This window comes from Temnothorax nylanderi, unplaced genomic scaffold, assembly GCF_030848795.1.
Source record: "Temnothorax nylanderi isolate EJ_2023f unplaced genomic scaffold, tnyl_v1.0 TNYL_tig0026_pilon, whole genome shotgun sequence".
Classification (NCBI taxonomy): Eukaryota; Metazoa; Arthropoda; class Insecta; order Hymenoptera; family Formicidae; genus Temnothorax; species Temnothorax nylanderi.
The window spans coordinates 1,745,409-1,765,670 of NW_027249088.1; the positions used below are offsets into that span (position 1 = coordinate 1,745,409).

The 20,262-nt window shown below is 42.3% G+C and overlaps 1 protein-coding gene across 3 annotated transcripts; it reads left to right on the forward strand.

The window, feature by feature from the left end:
• Positions 1–573: 573 nt before the first annotated feature.
• Stv (BAG domain-containing protein starvin) lies at positions 574–15,842 on the forward strand. 3 transcript variants are annotated; one of them, XM_071701623.1, is made up of 3 exons: positions 574–938; positions 11,065–12,692; positions 12,874–13,121. In XM_071701623.1, the coding sequence occupies exons 1-3, from the start codon at positions 759–761 to the stop codon at positions 12,974–12,976; spliced, it is 1,911 nt and encodes a 636-aa protein (XP_071557724.1). In that variant the 5' UTR covers positions 574–758; the 3' UTR covers positions 12,977–13,121. The 3 variants fall into 3 exon arrangements, with proteins under 3 accessions (XP_071557724.1, XP_071557722.1, XP_071557723.1); XM_071701621.1 differs by having other exon boundaries at positions 575–938; positions 11,065–12,660; positions 12,874–15,842; XM_071701622.1 differs by lacking the exon at positions 574–938 and adding an exon at positions 6,873–7,670 and having other exon boundaries at positions 11,065–12,660; positions 12,874–15,842.
• The last annotated feature ends 4,420 nt before the right edge of the window (positions 15,843–20,262 follow it).

Sequence of the window (20,262 nt, forward strand, 5' to 3'; positions counted from 1 at the left end):
ATCAAGAGTAAAATAGTTGAAAAGTTAAACCCTTTGGTGTTCGGTGTGGGATGTCATGGTGCTGATAGATCGGTGATCATGTAACCGGGTTTACCTCTTCAACTATTTTACTCTTGATTTTGATTAAATTCCGACTACCGTGTTCGGCATCTGTATATTGCGTTCCATGCGCCGATTGCATTTTATTTAAAGTTTTGTTAATCACACTGAGCCTGGCCAGATATGGGCCGAAACGTTTGTAAATCAATTGTTTATTAAATAACTCAACACGAACAACTTGTTACGGCTTTGTGATCGCCGCGCTTTTTGTACGTTTGATTTTTAATCATTTGAGCTTTTCAAAATTATAAATAAGTGCGCCAATATGGCGTGTTTGCATCGGGCGCACTAATTGGTCAATTCCTCCGTATAAAATGATTCATATACGTGACTACGCGAATTTATTTTGATAGCCCTTTTTTGAAGCCCATGCGCGCGAGCGACGGCGCGACGTCAGTGCGCGTGCGCGTGCGCGTGCGAGCTCGCCCTTTCAAATGCTATCGTCGGCGCACTCCCGGCGCAGCGCTTGAGCGCTCGATCGTCAGTAACGCGCGAACCTTTGTGCGGGAATGTAGCTGGTAAGAAGTATTAGTTCCGCGATACGAAGGAGCACGAAAGAAAACGAAAGTAACTGCGATCTTGTGTAATCAAGCCGCTCGTGTATCGTCGCGAGATTTGACGGGGAATAAGGCGCGTCGCGTTTGCGTTGCCCCGCGACAATGTCGTTCTACTTTCGCGACTCGCCGAAATTCGCGGACAGGCTGCGTGACATGTCCGACGACGAGCTGCTGCGGGAGATGAAGCAGCGATTCAACGAGGACAGCGGGGACGCGTTCTTCGAGTCCGGTAGACCCACCAGGGGCGACACTTTCGACCGGCCCTTTCCGCGTTTGCCGAGAGTGAGTATTATACTGGTATATTTGTTCGTTTGCCGTCATTCGCGCGCTCTTCTCTTCCCCGCGCTATAGTGTGCTTGGAATTCACGATCGTGTCCACGGTATGCCGCGGCGTGCTTTTTGTCATCGACCTTTATTTTCCCTCTGCCTCCCTCTCATCCTGATCGATCGATCGCATATCGAAAGGGAAAAATCTTTGCATCGTTTAACATCCGTTCTCGCACTGTATTGCCACCATGCAAATATCTCCAACATGCAACGTTTGTATTCTCTCTAAATCTCATAGAGTGGTTTCGCCATCACTAATATATTAGAGTGATTGTTGTGATGGTCACTCCAAAAAAGAGGGTTGTCACTCTACTTTGAGTAAATGAGGGCACTCATCTCATAAAGAGGAAATTCTGAGTTAAAGTAGTGAATTTTTTACTCAAATTTTTAGAGTGGCTACTCTACCGGAGTGATACGATCTCACTCCAAAGCTATAGTGAATAACGATTAACTAAAGATCGACTGATAAATGCTCTAACAGAGTGAAGTTCTCCACTCAAAATTGTAGAGTGACGTAATTCGCTCCTATGGACACTGATCTACTGCACTCGAAAAGAATGCCCTTTTCATTCAAATGGAGTGCGATTTCACTCCAACTTGTACACGGAAAAAAAGACTTGGTTGAGATAACAGAAAAAATGGTCGCCTCGGCCATTTCTGTTATCTCAACCAAGTCTTTTTTTCCGTGTACAGCGCAATTTTATTCTTTTTTAGAGTGGCGAATCCCTCGAAGTGCACAGGCTCAATTTTCAATTTTTCGTTACACTTGCATTTTACTCGTTTTGAGCGATATTTCACTCTTCGATTTTTAGAGAGTTTTTATAATTCGCGAGATAAAAGTAAAATCACAAACGTCTTAATTACTTTCGTCCCGTAAGGTGAGATATAAGCATTGATGTACAAACTTCAGTATTGATAAAAAAAAGTTAGTATTCATAGTCAGATCTTCTATTCAAGACGTGTCTTAAGTTCATCTTCGGATGCTATATATATATCCCTATTCACTCCAACGTTTTTTCCGCCCCTTTAATCCTCCAACCATGCACTTTCGAGTCCCACGTGTTTTTTTATAATGTTAATAGCTTTGAAAAATTCCCCAAAAATTATTATAATATCTTTGTACCTTCGACTAAAAATCAATGTAAATAACATTTGGAAATAATTTATTTAAATATTTTTTTACAACATTTATATGTTGACAAAAACACATTACGACTCGTTTTATTTAAAAAATCATAACTCACGAACAAATTGACGAAGCTTAATGATTATTTGTTTTCCGGAACAAACGACTGTTAGAAACTCGTGGGACACGAAAGGGCATGGTTGGAGTGAATAGGGATATGTATGTATGTATGTATCGTTTTATTGGCTAAGAAGCATCTGTAGATAAACTGAAGACGGTTTTAAGTATAAGACCTGATTACGAATACCGGCTAAAAATGGGTGCAAATATTAATAGGTAATGCCGTTTACGTCTTCGATGCCGCTGCATCACGCGCGAAATTTAAATTCGCGACGAATAAATTGAAGCTTGTTTCGCGCGCTGCGCCGAATTTCTTTATATTTATAGCGCCGTCCCAATTCTCTTGTTCGACGATCGTCTCGGTCGTTCAAACGAAGGTTCTGTCGTGGCGTCGATCCACACTTTTTCTCCCGGATTTGCCGGTTTATTCTTGTCACCGCGATATTTGCAGATCGTAATGTGAAACGATTCGAATCGTACGTAAATCGAGAGAACTCGCGATCGTGCGAGTCTCTCTCGTTTAATTAGAACTTTTCTCCGAGCAAATGCGAAACTTTAACGCAAGGTAAATATTGATACGTCGATCGAAGATTAAGATCGTGTTGACGATGACAGACGAGCTCCGATATCTCGCCACTCGCGAAGGCATTTCCATCGCCAGTCGTCATTTCTAAAAAAGATCAGATTGTTCGTAAAAGATCTGTTTATATATTTTATCGTTAGAGTTTTTTTTTATTATCAGCAGAAGCTATACGGTAAAAAAAAGAGAATCTCCGGTTTGATATCACGCCAAAAATATCGAGAAAAGGAGGGAAGGGAATAAATAACGATTATTTATATGTAAGAGCTCTTCAGCTTTAATCTTGCCATTCGATCGAAAACGTCTTTATCTTTAATCGTCATTTCTAGAAAGATCACGTGATTATTATTTATCAAACTTATCGCAAGAGACGCATCGTTCGATATATTCTTCTTTATTAGTGTAAGAACCAAGGAAAGAATTTCTTGATCTGATATTATAATATGGAGCCCGAGCAACCCCCGCAATCGGAATGAATACCCTGGGTCGTAGGCACTTTCCGGACACCCTTTAACTTCAATATCCTGCGAACTGAAAGGGCCTTTATCGCTCATCCGTCGTTGAATAGACCTGGAGAAACGAAGTAGCGTCGTGTTTAGCTGGACTCCCTCCCGAAACGAGTTTCGACGGCACATCCGAGGGTAGGCCACCCCTATCGATCTCGGCTTTTCTCAGGAAGCGGCGTATTTCTGACACTCCTGTGCGTGCATGTGTATATGTATATATGCGTGTCCTAGTCCGGGAATCCCTCAACGACGCAGATGTCTTTGATGGAAAAATCCGCAAGCCATACTACGTCGTTCAATTTTTCGACGCATTCGCATGTCCCGTGTAAAACTCCCGAAAGTTTGAATTAAATGCAACATTAAAATTGAGAAAAACGAGATTTGCGCTTCTCGAAGATATAACTCATCACTGCGAAATGGTCGCGAAAGTGGGACTCGCCCACAAGGAGCCCGCCTACTCAATCAAAACCGACCTATCGACAATGTTCCGGAAAACACGATAATGCCGCGCTATGTGCTCTGTGCGCGAAGTATGCTAATTGGCGCGTTGACAATGCGGAACAGGTGATTCGGTTATGTATATATAGCGATGGGCCAATAGAAGAGAAGAGAAAAGTGCCTCATTACGTAAAGCGAATTGTCGCGTCGCCGATGTGTATGCGTGTGCGCGCGCGCGCGCGTGTATATGTATGTGTGTATTCCGGATGACTCTTTTCATCGTCTTTCCCTTAAGTTGTCCTTTATCTCGACTTAGAAAGGAAAACTCTTAAGGCACATAGAAAAACTTAAGCAGTAAAAGACGTAAGCATCAGTAAGGAAATCAACGGTACTGATTCGCTACCGCTTACGTTATGTCTTAAGTTCTTGGCTGTGATTGGCTGATTTGCTTACTGCTTAAGTTTTTCTATGTGCCCGGGCCTTGACTATTGTTTCATTCAACATTCGTAGTTAAAGTATCCATATTTTCAAAGATATATGCAAAAATTCTCGAGGACGAGTGTGGTAAAAAGGGCACGTCCTTGAATATTTCGCATTGTCAAGTTCTCGTATATTTTTAAAAGCAGCAAAGATATTTTAGACAAGCGCTCGACCCACTTTGTACACAGCGTAATTCGTTATCGATTCGGTGGGTGGGAAAATGTAGAAGAATAGGGCACGTATTGTACTTTTCGGAATGGATTCGGAATCGGAATTGTTTAGTTATTTTCTAGATTTTTATTGCGTTTCCTAGAGAAAACGGAATAAATTCCGATTGGAATCCATTCCGAAAAGTTTTATAATACATGCCTAAGAAAAATATTTTTTCATAAAGCAATAAGTCGAAAATGTGGATAGAAATGTTCATTTTTTACACGTGACTTTTGCCTCGTTTTTCCATTACTTTCGAGAAGATTGAATTTGGAGGAGTCGAAAGGTGTGATCGTCGTGATCTCGCGACCTGCGACGGCAAAATGCGCCGCGATTGCGGCTTCACACATGTTGCATGTTGGCAATGATATTGTACACACACGGTTAGCGTTATTTATATATTTAACGTATTAAACTTCGCCGCGCGTTGCACAACGCAAATTGCGTAATGCAAAAAGTGCGCGATTGTTGTTCGCTCGGTTGACTTCTTCGACTTCGCGGCGATTCGGAGTTTAAATCCGGCGCAACGTGTTCGCAACTCAAAAATCGAAACTCTTCACATTCATTTGATGCGTCATTTTGGTAGAAAGAGTAAAAAACAAGATTTTTTTGCAAATTATTCTCTTTTGAAAGCGAGATTACAGCTTCGAAATCTCGCAGTAATCTTTATTGCCGTTCGATTCGCTCATATTAATGGATTAAGTAAATTTCACGCTGCGCGCCGTCGTGCCCCTTCCCCTCTTTTTTTTCTCCTCCCCCTCCTCCTCCTCCTCCTCCTCCACCTCCCTCTACCGTTGTATGAATGAGCCTTTCGCCGGTTCGCGCGGCGTCGGACTCGCGCGACCTCCTCACGTCTCCTGCGCTCCTGGCATCGCTATCGATCACTATAGATCATCGATCGTCATTATCGATGATCCCACGAGCGATCGAGACACGCGCGACTCGCGTCCGGGCGCTCGTATACAAAACGCCGTTTATCGTTACGCTATTACACCATGTTATGTCATTCTGATTCGCGGACAATCCGCGTCACATGTAATACACGCGCGTATACAAATCCCATTTAAAGTTACGTGGCGAACATCGGTGCTGCGGGTTCGGTAATTTTCGCCGAACTCGTTATCCCTCCGCGCATAGCTCCGCGAATCGCTCATCGCTATTTCTTCATCACACTGTCTTATTCTCTCTCAGTCAAACGTTCATTTCCTTTAAAATGCGCTTGGGAGAACGCGTGGTACGCGAGCTACGCGCTCAAGCTATCTCTGAATGCCATGCCCATATCTATACGGATTAGGATTGAAGCTGGATTGAAATTTAACCAAACGGAACAAAGTTCACTAAACTTGAAATCAGTTTTCTCTCTCTTTATTATGATTGATTAAACTTCAATCTAATCCCAATCTGTATAGTCTGATACGGGTTTTACGCTTTTTTACGCTACGATTGGTCACGGTCAGTCGAGTAATACAGTACGGGTCCTTTCGCTCGAGACTAAAAATATAGGTCATAAATCTCGTTTCTTCTCTCTCGGTCGACCGAGGCGCGCTCTCTCGTCCTTATCTGCCCGTCTACCTCCGCACGTTCTTGTACTTACATACCTAGAACAAGACACAAGACACAAGACACTTAGGGCCTGAGCAGAATAGCTGACTTATAATTTTAAGACAGTGTTTTATGCTTTAAATCTTTGTTTTTAGCAACGCACAATACTGTCTTATGTCTCAAGTCTTACAATGTTGACACTTTGTACACTCGTTTAAGACTTGAGACACAAGACAGTATTGTGCGTTGCTAAAAACAAAGATTTAAAGCATAAAACACTGTCTTGAAATTATAAGTCAGCTATTCTGCTCAGACACATACGCTTCGGTGAGAAGAGCAAAGTCACAAAGAGCGACCGAAACGAATGGATCTTTCACGACTTGTCTCACCGTCTCGCATTTCCTTTTTCTTTTGTTTCTATTTTCAGGCTTAAAAGCCTTTTTTTGTTCATTTATAATTAACCGTTTAAAATAAAATGATTTATTGATTCGGAACAATGTGGAACAAAGTTAGAACAATCTGGAACAACTTTCAAAAATATAATTTTCCAGAAAAGAGGAGGCTAACCAAAAAGGCCTTTTTCTTACATTAATTTGCAGGAAAAAAAAGAAGAAATATAACTACATGTTTCTCAATGTTTTGAAAGCTTATCGTACAGAACGGAATGAAACATCGATCGTGACGTAACGTAAACGCTTCCGCGTTTTCTCGATCGAGCGAGAAGTTAGGCGCGAGAAGCCACGAGAAGCTTCTAGCGAGTTCTCGCGCTTGCTCGGCCGCTCTGTCGGCCGTCGTCGGCCGTCTCCGCCTGCGCTCGCCGCCGCCGCCGGTGGTCACGTGGTCGCGCACGGCCCACACGTAATCGAGTATTTAAGTTGTCGCCCGCAGCCCGCGCGCTGTCAGTCTCGTTGTCAACCGCGTTCGTGGTGGATCACGCGCGCAATCACGGCGAAACGCACGTGCACACGGTTTTTTCTTCTCTTTTTTTTTACGACTCGAAGAGAACGGCCTTGAAAAAGTACGGCCAGTGAGGCGAGTGCGAAAGAGAGACGCGCCCGAGTGTATAGCGGCCGTGTTGCTTATGTAATCGCGGCGGAGGCAGAGGAAACGCGAGGAGGAGACGAGGAAAAGCCGAGAGAGAAGCACGAGTGAGTGTCAGCTATTGCGAGCGAGCGAGTAGAGTGAGAGAGAAACAGATATATATACGTATATCGAGAGCGTGTGAGAGCGTGAGCGAACGAGCGAGAGCGAGAGAGAGAGAGAGAGAGAGATCGAGCGAGAGAACGCGAGAAGGTATCGTGAAGATTTCGAGAAAAATCTCGGAGCAGCCTTTTCTCGACGTCTTCGAATCGCGCTTTCGCGAGAGAGACGCTAAAAAAAGATTCTGTGCGAGAGTATATTACGAAGAAGGCAAAAGAAACGAGAGAGAGTAAAGAGAGAAGGAAAGATCTAGAACCGCTGGTGCAAGAGAGAGAGAGAGAGAGAGAGAGAGAGAGAGAGAGAGAGAGAGAGAGAGAGAGAGAGAGAGAGAAGAGAAAGAGAGAGAGAGAGAGAGAGAGAGTGCGTGTCAGGTATCCAAAAACGGACGCGGGCTCGAACGGGTCCAGAAAATGGACTCGCCTGTCATCATGGATGCAGCATCCAAATTCGGACGAGAGATCGATCTGGACCGCTGCTCGTTCCCCGTAAGTGACGTTATCCACCTGTTTTTTTTCTTTTTCCTTTTCTTTTAATGCGTCAAATTTTTTCTCGCGAGACGGGAGACCGGGAGGCTTCTCCGCGCGCGCGGTTGCTCCGTTTTGCACACTCCGGCGAAACTCCGCGAGAAGCTTCCCGAAAGCACGAAGTTCGAGATTCAGGCTTCTCCCTACCAGGAAAACCTGTCCGTTTGTAAACGATTACGTATATCTCGGATTGGCGACGTTTTCGTGTGGGACTGTAGTGCGTCATGGATTACGCGCTGCTGCCGCTCTGCGATTCTTACTTCACTATTGCCGCTTAAGTCCCGATCGCAAACACGATACGGAGGGACGTGAATAGGACGCACACGGTGGCGGCCCGAACCTCTTCTTCCTCCTGGTTTCATACTCTCGAGATGACACGATCCAGACCTTAATGGAATCGACGGCGCACGCGAGATATTTGGATATTTCCATACCGCGAGTTCTCCCTACCGATATTTAGCCCCCTCTTGTACCTCTCCACCCATCCGCCGCTGGCTCCTCGCATTCCGCGTTTCGAGATCGCGTGGAAATCAAAAATAGCATTCGCGCCGTATTTTTCGCGTCGCATTCGAACGGCGCGTTCTGTCGCGACAAAAAAAAGAGAATAAATGAGAAAGATATTATTATCGAGTCACGACATTCGTCCAGAAACTTTGTATTTCATTGTTATAATTGTCGCAAAAATTTTCTTTCGTTAATTGATATCTCGACGATATAAAATGTGTTACAAATGTTCTCAACAAGAAACAAACATAACGAAAAGAAAACCGGCGTTCGTATATTGATGCATCATCGAGTTATCGCGAACGATCGCGATGCGTGACCATCAAACACCAGTCGTGATGTCACGAAACCCATTTAGACGCCTCGGAAGACCGCCGTTATTATTGTGGTCGATACCTACACTAAAGCCCGAATCAGATCACGCATTGGAGATTGAGGATAGCGAATTGGAGATTAAAATTCGGCCAAATTGGATGACTTTTATCTTCGCCCGTTATGTCCCGAATTCTAATCTCCATTTCGCGATCCTAAAGGCCCCCGCATAATGAAAAATATAAGGAACGAGGAACAGATATTAGCGATTAGGACTAAGAAATCAGGAATATTTTTCACACTTAAAGTGTAAGTTTGCAATAATGCTTTTTCACAGTAAATTTTTTTGTTTAGAGTCTAAACCTAATTCTGACAACGGTATCGTATTTTTGGATGTAATCCGCAGGGCATGCCACAGTCTTTTTATAACAATACATTGTAGAATTTTTATATAAAGCGAATGTTTTCGCAAGTTGAGGTTAAAACAAGTGTCGGGATTACAGACGGCTTTAGCATCCCCTTAATCGCTAATTCGCAATCCTCAATGCATAGTTTGGTATGGGCTTAACGAGCGACTCGAGGTTACGTCGAAAGGCGCGGCATGACGTCACGCCGGTCACGTTATCAGATAGCTTCCTACGCTCGATACCGGTCGTATGATTAGGCGAGATCGCGCCGAGGGAGGCAAGGAGTAACGAGGGGGGATTACTTCATACAGTTGACTCCTTTCTGTAACCACGCTCTTACCGCGTCCCGATGACGTTTTTCCCTCGGCGTTTCATGTTCTGGAACGCGACGGATGGTTCGCGTGCACGCGTGGGCGTATTTGCGCGTGCTCCAACGAAGACGGAGACCAAGAACCGAAAAGAAACGAGATCGAGCGACCGTTTTCCCGTATGATATCATCCAGCGGAAATAAAAGAAACTTTAGGAAAGAAAAGGCGAAGAAGGAAGATGAGAAAATGAATTTCCTTTTTCCTCGAGACCGTTAAAATAAATTCGACAGGAATGACGAGGTCGTCGATAATAGCAAGCGACGCACGCGATTAAGTGCGTCAAAAATCCATTTTTGGATCGAAGACACTCTAAATTTATCATTTCAAAAAGCATCGGTATCTGAGCACAATAGTAACTTGTTACGGGTCACTTTCGCGGTTGATAGGCGAAAAGTTAACGTGGTGGTGGCGTGCTAGCCAGGGCCAGCCGGGCTGAAAATAGGAAAATCCGATTATCGGGCGTAGGTGCGCGTATATAAGCGATTCTCCCAGTTCTCGCTCGCTCTCTCTCTCTTTCTCTCTCTTTGTCCCTTCCACCGCCATTTTTCTTTCATTTTCTCTTTCTTTCTTTCTTTCGCGTCCCGTGTATGGTTTTCTTGTAACGTGCGTCCGTCGGTCGCGCTAAGTGGAACGACGACGCGACCTCGATTCGCCGCAGGAAGAGGAGAAGGAGAAGGAGGATTCGTCACCTCGTGCCCGATTACGCGAATTTCCCCTTCAGCGCCCTTGCTCGCGTTCATCGGATCGAAGTCGATACGATTCGAATGTCGCACGCAGTTGTCGCTGTGAGGGTGACTTCGATCGAACTCCAATCAACTTGATCGGTGATTAATTCAACTAGTAGAATTACTTATTACACAATTTCTAACTATATGTAACTCGTCGTTCCTAATTTAACTTAATCTTTCTTTCTATGTATTAAACAACAAAAAATTAATTGTTCTATCCGCATTATAACAAAATAGAAATACTGCTTGATAAGTTAATCGCCGATTAAGTTAATTGCAATTTGGTCGAAGACGCCCTTTATTTTTTAGCGAATATGAACTTGGCGTAAGTCGAAGGATATTCCCGAATTCGGTGGCTGCATCGTTCCGCATTGAAAGTGTGCGCTAAAGGTTCACGCTCAGATAACTTCATACATAACGGCCTTCGCGTGCACTGCTGCGAAGTTGCGCGGACAATCGAATTCGCTACTAGCGAAATTCGGCAGACATGCAACTCTATTCACGCACTACAAAGATTGCTAGACGTGAAACCATTTAAATACAAGAGCGTAATATAAAGAAACTTAACTGATATCCAACTCTGACGCATACATTCCATTAAAAATGTGATAATATTAAGATTGAGTATCTTATCGGTAAAAATGTTTACATTGTGTTTTCATTAAAAGATAATTTCCTGCATAATAACTTTTAGCATGCACCAACGCATAGTACAAGCGAATTCGCTGCAATATATGATGTTCAATGTGAACGTCTTTAATCTTCCATTTCCAGATTAAACACTTTTGTAGTCGACCATTGCTATTTAGATATTCGTTCATCATGATTATTGGTGAAAGAGACTTATATATGTATATATCGATTAACTCAATATTGCGTAAACTGTTTTTTTTTAATCTTTTAACCTTATGTTTTATCTTTCGCACATGTCAAACACCTGCCAAACAGTTCAAGTCATGAATTATTTAGTCGTCACAGTATGAGTAATTGAGAACACCGGCATCGACTTTATCAAGTTTTTGTCTGTCTCCGTAGGGCTTCCCGTTCGACGACGACGCCGCCGACGTTTTCGAGCGTCCGCGCGGTGACGGGATCCGCGCGCATCTGGACGACCTTGCGGCGCGTCACCCCGAGTTCGCTGAGCACCTGCGTGGTCCGCCTTGGCCATTCGGCGGTTCCCTGTTGCGTGACCGCCGCTGCCGACGTCACGGATCCGGTGGTAGCAACGACGACCAGCAGCAAGGTCAGCAGCATCAGGTGGACGAGGACGCGCGTAGCCAGGCAAGTGGTAGCAGCGCCGCGAGTGGTGCGAGTGCTGTCAGCTCGCACAGCGGCGGCGGCGGCGGCGGCAGCGGCGGTGGCGAGCACGACCTGACGTCATCGTCCGCGATACCGCAGTACGGTCTACGCAACACAGTCGACATAGGCCAGCAGCAACGACGCTGCGACATGGAGATGAGTCCAGAGAAGGGTGAGCGCGGTCAGCGCTCGATGTCGGCACCGCCAGAAAGCTGGCAGCAACAGCAAGACCAACCGCAAGGCCAAGATCAGCAATCATCACAACCTGGTCAAGGTCAAAGATTCGTGTCCCGAGTAGATATTACGCCGCAGCACAATCAGCAGCAGCAGCGCGCCCAGTCGCCTAGTAAACCAGCTAGCAATGTCCGACACATCCCCATATTTGTGGAGGGTCGCGACGTACCGGTGATGCCAAAGATCGCGACTGACGACGCGCCATCGTCCACTTTCCAGCAGCATTACCCTCAACGACAACCGTCGCCGCCGTCCCACCACTTTGACAGATCGTCGCCACCAGCGCATCACTTCCACAGACCGTCACACTTTAATGAACGCTTCAGTCGACAGCAGTGGCCACCTTCGCATTTTCAGGATGCGTTTTATAAGCCGGCAGCTTTTGAACAACCGATACGGAAGCAACAACAACCACCCCAATACCATTATCAACAGCCTCAGTCCCATCAGCAACAACCCCAACATCATCACCAGCAATATCAGCAACCTCAATCGCATCACGAGCAACAACACCAGCAACAACCTCAACAGCATCACCAGCAATATCAGCAACCTCAATCGCACCACGAGCAACATCACCAGCAACAACAATTTCAACAACCTCAGCATCATCAGGAACAGCAGCAGCAGCAACAACATCAAGAAGCGCCGAAACCAAAGCCTCCAGTGCCAAAGGATGCTCTGGAAAGAGTTGCCCTGGTGCAAAAGGAAGTGGACTATTTGGCCGACCAGGTACGACGTTACGTCGGTGGTTCCCGGCAAGACAAGGAATATATCTACCTGGACGAGATGCTGACGCGCGAATTAATCAAATTGGACGACATAGAGACGGAAGGTCGGGAGAATGTGCGACAAGCGCGTAAAAACGCTATCAAGACTATACAGGATACCATTAGCTTGCTGGAATCAAAAACACCAATTATCAATCAGCAAGAGCAACAACCCACCGTACATGAAGAGGTCCAGGAGTCCGCTGAGAAGGATCAGCGAGGAGAAGAGACCTCGCAAGTCCCTGAGCCAATGGAGATAGACGCGAAGCAAGAGAAGCAGAGTAACGAGCCAATACCGCTTCCGCCAGGGCCATCGTCGCCGACGAAGGTGAGAAATGATGAGCGTTGGTACAATACCAGGTTGGTTAAAACGCTGGATACTTTATTATCAATTATATAAAAAATGTCTAACAATTTGGTTTATTTACATTGTCAAATTACATTTTATCTTTTTCGTTTAGAACACATTGTTTCTCTTTTATGAGTATAATATTTATGACGAATTATCTTATTCATTTGGTATCTTATTTCCTTTTTGCAGGCGAAAGTGGAATCCTCGGAAAGTGAAATTGCGGCAACGGCTGCCAAATCCACAAATCAAAACGTCGTTCCTCCCGGCCAACAGGACATCGAACAAAAAATAGAGAATTTATCAGCGGAAAATATGAAACAGCTTGTTGCACTTATGTCAACAGACGAATCAACAAAATGCGTGGACGAAATGAGTAAAGAATCAAAGCAGAGTGACGGAAAGGATGGAGAACAACGAAAGGATGGCGACGTGTCGCAAACGATGACGAAAAATAAATACGCGACGTCGAAGCAGCAAACGAAGGAAGCAACGGAGGGAAAGACAGAGGCGAACGACGAACAGCGGAGTTCGATGGAATCGCCGAGGTCGCAGAAGAAGACAAAGAAGACGAAGAAGAAGGAGCAGCAACAGCCGGTGTCCGAGCAGGCGATTCCGCTGCCGCCACCGTCAACGGAAAGCGCGAAGTAAAAGTGGAACGTTGAAGAAGTGTTATACAGTCGAACGTGGATCCTAACCGTGGACACGACTCGACAAGAGTCGACGAATGAGAGAAAGAATTTCGTGGGTCGTAAAGAAACGAGAATCGGCTGGAAAGAGAGTTCCGTGAATCGCGAAGGAACATTGACGATGAAGAAGTTTCGAAGGACATCGAATTGTCGCCAGACACCGCGAAGTGGCTTGACTGATTTCTATTAAGACGCTGAACACTGTTATCGTTTCATATTTGTTTCTGTTTAGTTCCCGAACTAAAGTCAAGCTAATCGCGTTTGAGCCGAGCAACGAAATCGAATCCTTCGGTCTCGTGAGTTACTCGTCATCGCCTTAGGACGAGGCCTTCCTCTTTTATAGAATATCGCGAGCGAGAACAAACTGGAAACGGTACCGACCGTAAGTTTGTTAGCTTCTTCGGAGAAACGGCCTTCGATTTAAAGCTCTTAAATGGCCGCACATCCGCGTGTTCCGTTATACTTTTTCAAGAAAGAATCTATGTCGAAATACGCGCAGCAAGCGTATTTTTCTCTCTGTCAATGATATATAATCTTTCTCACTTTTCTTCTAATTTATTTATGATTTGCGAGCTCGTGGACGATTGTGAGATAAATTGAGACCGCGCCTGACTCGTACGAGATAGACTCGAAATCGCGTGGATTAAGTTTTATCGCGAATTCAGGCGCGTAACTTGGAGAACATCCTAAAAAGAGAAACGTAGTATCGCTACATTTTCATCTGTTGAGCAGACCAATTTGCTAACATCGTAATACCACAAGTATTCACTTAAAATAACTTACGTGTAGAGAACGCGCTAAATTACTGATAGTAAATAAAATACGTAATTTTTACAGGTTGTAGAATGCAGGAAAAAATGTATTTGTATTTAAATTATAAAGTAATATACGCGAATAGTGTAAAGTGTGCGTGTCTAACTCTGTCAGAATTTCGTTTTTCTTTTACATTTTTCGCTCTTTACGATGTGATACAGAAAAATTGGTCTGTTTGACAGGTATATAACGTCATTATATTCAATATAGCATCACGTAGAGCGTACACGTGACGACAATGATGACGATAAGTTAATATTGATTTCTAATTTATTGTATGCCTGCCCGCGAGATGATTTCATGTTCGCGAGTGTGTTTGTTGTTGACGCTAATAATTTTCTGCCTATCGCGCGTACATCTGCCGATACAAAGTGGCACGGATGTGTATATGAGGCATGTGCACATACAAACTTCAGAGTCATGAATATCCGTCGAGAACACCGATGTGTGCATATTTCTCCGTCCCTCATTTCTTCTTTCTAAATTTATCCAGGATGTGTTCCGCGACATATATTAATTTATGCGTGCGTAATTTAGTGCAAATTAAAGTCAGTTCTCTCTTAACAGACACTTAAAAGTTGCTGAAAGGTAGTTTTCCCATAAGTGATCATAGTAAACAGATTGCACACTAGTTCCTCAAGATCATCCTAATATTTTTATACGCAATTCTATTAAAAAAAGAGCGTTTTTTCAAAGAATTTCTGTAAGATACAGGACGTCATAAAATATGATTATAAAATCAAAATTTAAATTTGTTTGCTAAGCTCTAAATACAGGAAATTGAAATTCTTTTCAATCTTGCGGTGTCGAAATCCCCCCCAAAAAAAGAAAGGGGGGCGATGTGTCCAATTTAGATAAGAACACCTGTAAAACATTGTTTTCTCCTTCTAATGGGTACAATTACTGCCTACAAGCCTACGCCTGTAGTTTACATATATCATTGTTCATGGAAATTACGAGGTGATAAAATAAACGGCCACATTTTTGTTGAGGAAAAAAAATCGATTTTATATTCCTTAAAGAATTCACACGTTTGTGGCGGGACACCCTGTATACAACACTCCAGATTTAGCGTCCGTTTAGAATTCTTGAAACGTTTCAGATACGCGACGCTCGAGAAAAGTCCATTCGAATCGTCCGAGATCTGAACCTTGAACATATTCGAAGGTCCATATACGGGGATCTCGAAGTTTCCCAAGAAAGTTTGTCCTTCTATTTGCCCCTTTATTTATTCCTTTTACGGAGAATCACGAAAGAATGAAGAACGGACAAGGGCAACGCATTGTTTTTTCGGTTTCTCGTTTATAGTGTGATACTTCTTTTATCTTTACCTTCTCTTGTGTCTGTACGACATTTTGTTCGCGTATCTGTACTGACACTATTTTCCAGCCGGAAATTTTGTATTTTTTCTGATACGAAAGATAAGAGAGAATGTGAGAATATTAGTGCGTGTCGTATGCGTGAAAGAGAGAGAGAAAGAGAGAGAGAGAGAGAGAGAGAGAGAGAGAGAGAGAGAGAGAGAGAGAGAGAGAGAGAGAGAGAGAGAGAGAGAGAAAGCGCGTAATAAAAAAATATATATATACATATATGTACGAGATGAAAGTGTGACTACTGTATGAGATTGATCAGTGAAAATACAAAGCCTGTTCTATCTTACAACCGTTTCGTTCTTTTCCTCTAGACTAGATCAAAGTGACATAACAGTACCGCAATTGAATAATCTGAATAGACATTTTCTAATTATTTTTTTAAAGCGGATTTCTTACATATTATAATATGCTGTAATTGTCAAGCTGAGCAATATCTTTAGCAAATTTTTTATATATATAGTTTCACGGCGTTCGCCATTTATCATTATCATCGTACATTATTTTATTTCGTATTTTATATTTTTCCCTTTTTTTATTCTTACATTTCTATATTACTCTTAAAATCATACGCTTGTTCGTTTCTTCAGTTGAGTGCAAATATACAATCTATTGAATACTCGTTGAATTCTCTCTCTTGGTGATCGAGAGAAATAATTGCTGCCGCCAATTTCACTCCGCTCGATTATGATAAAAATTGTTTTGGGCGAATTTGCGAGCAACTTCAGAAGATTCGCAACCACGAGTACCAATGACCTGCTAATAACAACATCCGCCATACGCAGCTGTTGTCAAACTCACTGCCAAATTCCTGCGAATTGTTTGCATTTGACGCATACGATTTACCTGTCATATGGGACTTCCCCAGATGCGGTCGAGCATACGGCGCGGAAAGAAAACATTATCAGTCTCACCAGCAAATTGTTGATATTTCTCGCATATGCGACATTGTCGCTATAAAGATATGGTTGGGTGCAATCGGTACAGGAATGTCCCTTTCAGGATTGCGAATGGACGAAAGAAATGTATAAAAATATTCTCCCCTTGCATGCTTTATTCGCGAGAATATCATAGAAATTCGATCCATAATTTTCGATCCATGGAAAAGAATACATTTCGATTATTATAGTCTCCTCTTTGGGACAACGATATTTCATCGAAACGTAGTATTACCTATTTACCTCTTTAAACGATTATTGACGAGAATCGATTCTTTTAAATAATTGACATGTTCCGTTTGTTATGCATTTCAAACGTCGTAAAGAGAGCATCTCTTTTTCTAGTCTCTCAAAATTCAATGTTATGTTTATTTTGGGACGCAGATCGGGTGGCGCGGTACAATCGGATAAAATTTTGCGAGCGCGAATCTGTCTCGATTACAAGCGAGGAGCGTCGTCGCAACGGCAGATCCGCGACAGGAGACTCGTCGCGGCGGAGAACGAGCGGAACGTTTTGCGACTTGCGCGAACTTGGCACGGCAGAAGCACGTACGCCGTGCCAAAAATAGCGATCGGCGGCGAGTTAAGCTGTTAGGAGAACGAGAAGTTTTTGCGTCGCGTGCAACGGGAAATCCCGTTGAGGGTGCGCCGAATCCGCTCTTGTCACCGGCGGAGATGCTCGCGTATTCGTCGAGATATTACCCCGACGAAAAGAAAATCGAAAAAATCGCGACGAGAAATCTGCAAAAATTTCCATTTTATTTTGCTTTTGGATATTAAATACACAGTTCAGAAAACTTTAAGTGCAATCTAATCGTTTAGGAACGTTTTCGCTGTGCGGAATAAAAATTTAGGAGCACGAGAAGAAAGAAAGAAATAAATTTGTATACAAAGTTACGTATCAGAGGCTCTGAGATTTACAATTGAAAACACAATGATAAAGAGCAATAAAGAGCCAACACAAAGAATTGCATGCATAGCAATTACATTGAATAGCAATTACATTGAAGCAATTACAATTAAAAAACAACGATCGATTTGTTATGCGTCACGGTCGGAATTATAGAACCTTTCTCGCTAATAAAAGCATAACATCAAAGTAATTATTATGTAATGTCAAATGAACAATCATATCCTTGCAACGGTATATTATAATAATTTACAATGTCGTCGAATCAGTTTTGAGATCAAAACGATTTTACGTATAGGATATTGAAACTTGAGGGATACTTTACAACCTTGTCGGCTGAATTCTCTGCGATTATATAACGTATTGTGTATTGTACACATATATTAAAAATAATTAAGTTATCAAAGTTTTTGAAGCTACGAAGGCTGCACATCCACATTTTTTGTTATCTTTAGGTTCGCTTCGATTCGGCCGCATTTTTATCGCTTCTTTTTCGCATCATAAAAACCAAAAATACACGCTTTTACTTCATTTTAAATGCGGAAAGTGGAAGTAAACAGGCAGTCTCGTTCGCTTTTATGACGCTTTTAATACGATTTAATTCTCGTTCACGCAGTACTTTTGTTAAACGTAGCGCGATTAGAGAGAAAGAGAGAGAGAGAGAGAGATTTTTTCTGCAAAAGACAGTACACGTAGCCTTGAATTAGTTCTACCCAGTACCCAGCTGGTGTCTATAAAATTACAACAAAAAACATTTTCCTACTAAAGACGCTTTTTTATTGAAAAAATGAGTGAAAACATTGAGTGATGACATTAGGAACAAGCCCATCCTGCAACTAAAGACACAATAATTAGACAAGTGTCGCTATCTTTCGTGTTTTACATTCACTATCGTCCACCTTCTTTACTTACCGTTGGCAAGGAGGAAGCTTATTAATTTGTGCGCATTATTAATTTTATCAAAGATAATTCAACTTCGATTATCTTATCTTCCCATACGAGGCTTGAGAGCGGTTCCAATATTTTTTTTCCCAATCTTTTTGTCACAATTAATTTTTTAAGTCGCAAGTATGATGAAATAAAAATGAAAAATTTTTCGTAAATTATGCTGATATAACAAAATTTTATTCTTTAATTCTACAATTTTAAACAAATCTTAACGGCATTCTTGCGTGACACTTATATTGAAATATGATATCAAAATATATTAATATTAAAAATTAAAAAGAGTAATCTTATCAAGTTTCTGATAAAGAAAAAAAGTGATTCGAGCTTTCGTGGTCAATCTGAGGCGTTTTCTCGAGTCAAAGTTCATTACATTGATATGTCGCGCGTTAAAAGAATATCGATCGGGATATTATCGATCGGGATCGAACTTCCAGCTATGTTGTTTCTCATTTCATAAAAGCGTTGCATAAATGCCATGGATTGTTTCAGCCGAGGGAGATGATGTGCCCCGACTACCTGCTTACCCACGTGCACTTACATAATGCGCTTGCTAAAAATATGATAGGAGCGATATACGGAAAATGCGGAATCGCGACAGTCTCGTTAGTGCGTGAGAGCGGCCGAGAGCGAGAAATTCGTCGAGAAGAAGGGTGAGTCACTCTTCGGGCCGTGCGAACCCTTCGACCGCCCTTCGCGACGAATATTTCGCGCGACGCATTATGTACGGAATTATTCATAGCTCGAAATGTTACACGGTCGTTTCATTGGTTGGACGGAATCTTGAGACTGTCCGAGGTTTCGAACAATCTTAAATATAAGATCTAGTCATGGATGCCCGCCATATATCGGTCAAAAGATCAACTGGCGCATTCGAAGTGTCCGGGAACGCGATCGTGCGCTTAATCGTTAATCGGCGCACGCGTTGGCGATCGGCGGATACGCTCGTTTGTCGGAAACGGTTTTGCGACCCGACGCACGATATCGTCGCGGCAGATTATTTTCGTCACGGGCGATGACGAGGCGTAGCGCGTCTTGTTATTCGCGATTAATATTCGCGACTTTTGTCAATCAGACGGGAGATAAGGTCGCGCAGGGGCGTGTGCGTGGCTATCGATTCATAATTTTACTTATTAAGCGGCGCGACTGCTCGAGGTTCATAGTACAACGATCGTGACCTCGCAGATCATTTCATTTGAAGGTTCTCAATGACGATCCCGATTGCATTAGCGCGAGGTCTGATTCTTTCATGCTTTGTTACGTTACTACGTTAATTTTTTTTACACGCGAAATGTGTACTATAAAAATCTTAAAAGGTCAAAGAAATAAACTAAGTATATAAATAACGTATGTGTATGATATGTATGTACATACACACATATGTATATTATATAATAAAAAGTTTCAAAAAAATATATATTTTTACTTTTTAGAGGTAAAGGATCATATCTCTATCATTATAAATTCAGAGAAAACAAGGTTTAAAGTTTTAAATAGGGGTACAATATATTTTTTTAGGTATGAAATAACAGTAGCAATTTGATTTATTAAGTTTTTAGTAATTTAACTTAATTTTTAGTGTTTAATAGTACAACTGCCAATAATATGTTGTATCTGATTAAAAAATTAGACACTATAAAATTTTTCCATACTACTTTTTCTAAACACTGTATCTTAGGAACTAGTAATAATAGACATAAGACGCTTTATCATTATACAATTAAAGCTCCTGTTATCCATTTTTGTTTTAGAAAATGTTTCTATCAATTTTAAAAGATATATTTAAAAAAAATGTTATATAATATTGTCAAAGTTACAGTATTGTATTTTCTGTTAAAAGCTGTTAAAAATTTGCTTTTACATAGATAAGAAATGCACGAAGAAAAGAAATTTTTAAAAGATATTTTCATATTATTTTT